Below are 6,610 nucleotides of genomic sequence, written 5' to 3'. Positions count from 1 at the left end.
CATCGATACATTAAGTGCCATATATGTTGCTTGTATGGAATTGCAGTGGAAAGTGGTTATAGTAGCAGCTGCTTTGTTGCTTGACGGCCACGTGAGGCCCATGCAGCGTCCGCTAGGTCTCCTCGTACTGTCTGTTTTTCATGGATGCATTATTTTTTTCTGAAAATCTTTAACACAGCTTTCTCGAATGCATTGGAGCGTACAGAACAAATGTTGAGAAACTGTCGTAGGGACAGGAATTCCAAAAGTTAAACCAAGGTGTTTAAAAAAGCTCAAGGAATTATACCAATGCAGATATTTCGGTTGTAAGGTAACAAATATTTCCACGGACCTCGAATATGATACCAGCTGAACGCTAATAAAGTCATCACTGTATGCAAGATGACTTCCTTGTGGCGCCCATCGCCTTAAAAATGTGTTACTTGGCAGTGACAGGCCTGAGCGAGTAAACACAATGAATGCATTACATACATGTCCTGTGCACAAACTTTACTGCAGTCACATGCTGTAGAGACGGTTGGTGCCACTACGAGGTACGCCAGTTTTATTTCACCATGAGCCAACCTATTTTTAAACTTTGGCTCCCCGCTGGCCAGCAACATCTTCTTTCGCCCTTCGGCAGCGCCACAAAGAAGCTGATTTCTTGCACTGTACCACCGCGTGAAAAACAAGAAACATACGAGTGGTCCGCACAGGTTAGTGCCACCGACCTGTCGCGAAGCCCGACGGTTTCATAGCGCAAGTCGCGTACCCCGTCTGCTGAAGCTGCGAGTAAGGAAAAAAACCCACAGTCAGCGAGTTTTGCCGGCACACACAGAAATAACGGCTACGGCCAAAATTCATACAGAGGCTGTGCTTGAAGAAGATGAATCTTAAAAGAGACAAAACTTTCGTAAGAAGCCACCCGCTATCGATCGGTGGCAGTAGAAATCATGCAAAGGTCACAAAGAAACGACCTCATCGACGCCACTCTGCGGTCTCTTCGCGCGCCTTCACCCGGAGGCTTTCGCTAAATTCTTATATTCGAAGGCGCCGCATTATCAATCGATACCATCGCACACTTGCGCTGTTGTGAAGCAGCTCTGTCAACAACTTGCAGGGCTATGATGGAGCGACGAAGAACATTATGTACGTTCGGCGGGCAAGTACGAAACAACATCGCGTGTCCACAACGAAGTACTCTCACAGCACTCAGCTCAATCTGGAGAATTCTGAATCTGGGACTGCCTAAACCGTGAACCGAAAGGAAGATTCGCCGAGCTCGAATCTAACAGGAGAGCTCGGTCAAACAGCAGTGGGCCGATGCACGAGAGAGAGACGAAAATGCAGATTGCGCATAGACACGTTCAATGAAAAGCGCGCCAGCCTCTTCCGGCTCGGAGTACTCACGACTCGTCTGGGTTCGGGAGGCTTGAGAGTTATTGGCCGGGAAGAAAACAAAATACGAAAAACTGTGACGTCACATCTATGATGATGTGAATACTGCCCTATGGGTTCCGGGCGGAGAAAGGAGAAGTGTGGCAGCGTGCAGGGCGAGCCGGTGCGCGTGCACAATCGAACGTTGGAGCCTGGCTTCGAGGCAGTTGCTGTGGTTGGTTGAGTGGCGGGTAGTATTTTGGAGCTCGGCCTTTCCCCAAGGCCAGAGAGCCCGCACCGGCTGGGCATCCAGGTCTGGGGTCTGGCTTCCCGTACACGCTACCCACCACGGTACCCTGCCTGCTGTCTCCAGCCTCCCGCTAGCCAGGCGGCATACCGGTGAGCACCCGCCTGCTGACTCCGGCCTCCCGGTAGCCAGGCGGCCAACCGATGCGCTCATCCCTGCTTGTACCGGCCTCCTGATACTTCCCCGGTGACCGGGCTGCACCTCCGCCACCCTGTGCTTCTGGGCCGACTAAGACTGTCGCACCGGAACCCATTGTCAGACGCTGATGTTCACCTCGACATAGGTTGTGAGTACCCTGCAGTGTGTGTGTGTGCGTGTGTAAAAGCAGGAGACTTATACCTTCGTCCTCGTCGCTCAAGAGGAAGTGCGCCGTTATGCGGGGTGTGGCCTGTACTAGTGGCTAGGCCTCCTGAACGGTCCTGAGCCCATTAATTACATCACATTTTGCGAGCCTGCCAGGATACGTCAGCGAGAGGGCCGATTAGCTGATCCGTATTCACGCTGAGAGCTAAGCTTGAGCGGCAATCGACCTCGAACGTCTAACTACGTTGGGTACGCAACTGGGCCTCTCGGATGCGGAACTGAGAGAGGGTAGAAAGTGAACGCTCAGCACAGAGGGAGGCACGGGCTGCGGAAAGAGAGGAAAGTCGGGAAGCCGCTGCGAGAGGGAAAGATTCTCGAATTCAAACTCAGACTCCAAGAAGGAATTAGGAGTAAGGAGACCGCTCTTGTGGAAACTCTCCCAGCGTAGAACCATGCCCTTTCTCTCAATCCGCAAAAGCTGTTATCGTTGTTTCATGAACGGTGCGACGACTTGCATGCACACTTACAGCGTTTGCATTGCAAGGCACAGGGACACTATATCTCTTTGATGGTACTGTCACCCAATTAGCCGAGGCAAGAGTGCAAGCATACGCCCTACTTCTCAGGTGAGGTGACAGCACATTGCATGAAACGCCCCTTGTACGACGTCATTATCGGCAACATCCTAGGTGTCTGGGAACCGCCTGACCCCGACCCAGACTGGATGAACGCACGCGTTAGCGAGCATGACACGGCGCCAGTTCACCAGGGACACCTCCAGCCTAGAAATTCGGAGCGTTGTGTTACCGTCGTTGCCAAGATACAAGAGGATAAGTTAACGCCGTTGCATATGCCACTAATTCAGTGCTGTGACGTCACAACAAACCAATTAGCTGAAGAGCGGTGGAAGGATGCAACACTCAAACGGCTCTTCTCTAACCTCAATAAAGAGTTTGTATACGGCAGCGGTCATAAATACTTCTTCCGTGAAGAAGGAAATATCCTCTGCCGAGATTACATCGTGTCGACCGGCAGGAACTTCAAACATATAGTAGTAGCCAAGCGTTCAGACCTCAAATTCTACAGATGGCCCATGAAAGCATCATGGCTGGGCACCAGGGAATACGACGCACGACCGATCGCACTAGAGGATTTTTATTGGCTTGACCTGCACGGAGATGTCACGCGATTCCTTAAGTCGTGCGATAAATGCCAAAGAACCACACCAAAGGGCAAGGTTGGCATTCTACCGCTTGGCAACAGGCTGCTGATCAATACTCCTTCCGAACGGATTTCCGTCGACCTCATACGGCATTTCTCACCCAAGTCTGATAAAGGCAACCGATACGTGTTCACGCTGATGGACTTCGCGACACGTTGTCCTGACGCCGTAACTGACCAGAGAGCAACCTTTACCGATGACCTCATGAAGGATGTAAGCCGTCTACTCTCCATCAAGGTCCTCAAGACGTCGCCTTACCACGCGCTGGTGAATGGCCAGGCGGAAATGTTTAATAGAACTCTTAAGACGATGCTTAAGAGCATGTGCCAAGAATAGCCTAGGTCTTGGAATAAGTATCTGGCCCCATTCCTCTTCGCTTACCGTGAAGTTCCACAGGGAAGTCTTGGGTTCTCTCCGTTCCAGTTGATCTATGGACGTCATGTACGAAGGCCACTGACAGTACGAAATGAGCTCTGAACAAATCAGAGCATTGATGGAGAAACTCGCTCAACGTACGCCTATCTTGTCGACCTCAGAAGCTGGTTGGAAGACACGTGGAAACTTTCTCACGAGCAACTCGAGAAGGCACGCCAGAAACAGAAAACATACTATGACCATAAGAGTCACCCCACAAGGTTAGTCCCGGGCGACAAGGTGCTGATTTTGCTGCCCACAGATTCTAACAAGCTGCTCATGCAATGGAAAGGGCCATCCGATGTCCTTGAACAAAAAACGACGTGTATTACCTTGTACAGCTAGCGCACAAGAGCGAAGTTTTTCACATATATATGCTTAAGATAAGATGAAGAGCGCAAGCCCCCGGTGACGCGGAAAGTATCGGCCGCCGCAGAGACCGACCAACTCCCATTGGACCTTGAAGCACTCAATGTGGAGTGCCCCGTAGAACTGCCTGCTCTGAATCTCCGTCAAACACAGTGCTCTGCGGACGTCCAATTCGTTTCAGGTCTTTCAGAGGCGCAGACTGAAGAAGTACAAAGTTTGTTCCGTGAATTCGAGTTTATTTTTGCAAGATTACACGTACACCATCGACTGCATAAAAGAGACCGATAACGTGGGTGCTGATTATCTTAGCCGTGTTTGATTGCCCCACAATAACTTAGCTTAGTCAACATGTCGGATCCGATAACATTATTGCTTCTTTGCCTCCTGCTTGTGCGTGTTGACAACTGTATTCCTCAGCACACGGACTTGCATCTGTATGTACATATGAACGTATGTCTGTGAACAGACAGGAACTGTGAACATTCCTCGCGGGGGACATTTCCGTTCTATCCCCCCCCCTCGTGGTTCCAGAACAATTGTAAACCACTGTCTTGAAACTGGGGGAGGTTGTGATGATGTGGATTGTGCTCTATGGGTTCCGGCAGGAGAAAGAAGTGTGGCCGCGTGCGGCGTGCCGGTGCGCGTGCGCAATCGATCCTTGGAGCCTGGCTTTGAGGCAATGGCTGTGGTTGGTTGAGCGGCGCGTCGTGTTTTGGAGCTCGGCGTTTCCCCAAGGCCAGCTAGCCTGCACCGGCCGGGCATCGAGGTCCGGGGTCTGGCTGCCTGCGCACGCTACCCCCCACGGTACCCTACATGCTGTATCCACCCTCCGGCTAGCCAGTCGGCCTACCAGTGAGCACCCGCCTGCTGACTCCGGCCTCCCGGTAGCCAGGCGCACTACCGACGCGCTCCTGCCTGCTGGTACCGGCCTGCTGATACTTCGCCGGTGACCGGGCTGCACCTGCGCCGCCGTGTGCGTCGGCGCCGACAAGGACTGTCGCACCGGAACCCAAAGTCTGATGCTGATGTTCACCTTGACATAGGTTGTGCGTGCCCCGCAGTGTTTGTGTGTGTGTGTGTTAGTGTGTATGCAGGTGATTGTATACCTTCCTCCTCGTCGCTCAAGAGAAACAGCGTCGTTATTGGGGTATTCACACGGGCGATGTAATTCTTCCCTAAGTGACGGCGGCTGCTCACACGTCATGCCTTCGAGAGAGCTCGCGGCGACGCACCATCATATTTTGCTCACGGGGCCGCCGCCGACCAAGGAGGGGACCGTTCATTCAGCCTGCGCATTCACTCCCCGTCTCCCCGGGAGATGTGGCATGCCTGGGGTGCAGCCCGCTAGCGTCTTTCTTCATTTGGCTGTTCCCCATCGGGTTTCTTTTCTCTCATCTCCCCTCCTATCGCGCATCTATTCTGTTTTCCCCTTCGTCTTCTCTTTTTTTCGCCAAACCCCGCAAGGGAATTGATTTGGCCCCTTCCTTCCTTTTTGACAGCTGCCCCTCTGCCTCCGCAGCACGGACGTTTCGCTCGTCCCTCTCGGCGTCTCGCTGCTAACCCAGGGTGAATCCGAGAGCAGGGACGGACTTCGGCGGATCGGCGACGTCGCTCACTCCTCTCCGCATCAATCCTCGCCGATGTCCCCAGTTTGATTACCGCTTTATACGGCGGTCTGTAACATCGTTATGTGAGTATTGTTCAGAGGACTTGACGCGTATTGCTTTTTCTTGCGCGTCTCACCATTCCCAAATGGAATGTTTTTTTTCGGGAGCACTGCCCTGAACTGCGTTAGAATGACATATAATCGGCAGAAAGAAAATTTTGTTTGCAGTTGCATGACACCATGTATATGCCAAGTTATCAACAAACTTCAGTGGTCCATGGGCTTGTTCGCCCGTCATGTTCATATTCAGGACTCTCCTGCCCCAGTTTTTGTGCGTAGTGTTTGTGTGCAGATAGTGTGTGCACTAGCGTTCAGTCAATGGTAGAGTGCCATATAAGCTGACTGCGCAGGCTTTGTCTTCTTGGACATTTTTGAGTCATTACTGAAATAACAGTGCATAAGATGAAAAACAAAGAAAACTGCAAGGCAGCGCTTGTCTTGGGGGGGGGGGGATTTATGCCCTCTTGGAGTAACGCACCAATCGCTCTTGAATTTTTTCATCAAAACAATGGGGTCCAACATGATTATCGTGTGTAAAGTTTCTGTATTTATGGGTAGGGCCGTCTGCCCCCTCCTCCCACCTCTCTATCAATAAACCCCTAGCTTGTCTTGCTGTTTTTTTCTACTGTTTGCCTCATACTTCACACTGTAAATTGAGAATGTATCACCAACTTGCCTGGAAGTCATTCCTGTTCATGCTTGAACTACATATATATAGTGCAAGCAATGCGCTATCTCTTCTTGGAGCAAAAATGTACACCTATCCAATAAGTACATACAAGTGTAAACAGAAGAAGTAAACAGATTCAGTAGCCTTGTACTCCTGTTTACGCGTGCCCTAATAGAAATTCGAGGCTTGGCATGTGCATGATAATAGTGATCGATCCTGTAGTTTCTCGTGAAGACACAATAGTTCATGATTTCTGCTAGGACAGGCACCATTCACAAACAAAATATTGTGCTTTGTTTACTT

The 6,610-nt window shown here is 51.1% G+C and overlaps 1 protein-coding gene across 2 annotated transcripts in view; it reads left to right on the top strand.

Annotated features, from left to right (window-relative positions):
* Positions 1–1,591: 1,591 nt before the first annotated feature.
* The window catches only part of LOC144134997 (aurora kinase A-A-like), a 31,533-nt gene continuing 26,514 nt past the window's right edge, over positions 1,592–6,610 (top strand). The window contains exons 1-2 of one of the 2 annotated variants that reach the window (XM_077667786.1): positions 1,592–1,949; positions 5,491–5,661. In XM_077667786.1, the coding sequence (XP_077523912.1) occupies positions 5,660–5,661 (2 nt within the window). In that variant the 5' untranslated portion in view covers positions 1,592–1,949; positions 5,491–5,659. Of the gene's footprint in view, positions 1,950–5,470; positions 5,662–6,610 lie in introns of both variants that reach the window. The other variant, XM_077667781.1, reaches the window with a different exon arrangement.

This window comes from Amblyomma americanum, chromosome 1, assembly GCF_052857255.1.
Source record: "Amblyomma americanum isolate KBUSLIRL-KWMA chromosome 1, ASM5285725v1, whole genome shotgun sequence".
Lineage (NCBI taxonomy): Eukaryota > Metazoa > Arthropoda > Arachnida > Ixodida > Ixodidae > Amblyomma > Amblyomma americanum.
This window is presented reverse-complemented; position numbering and strand designations above follow the sequence as displayed.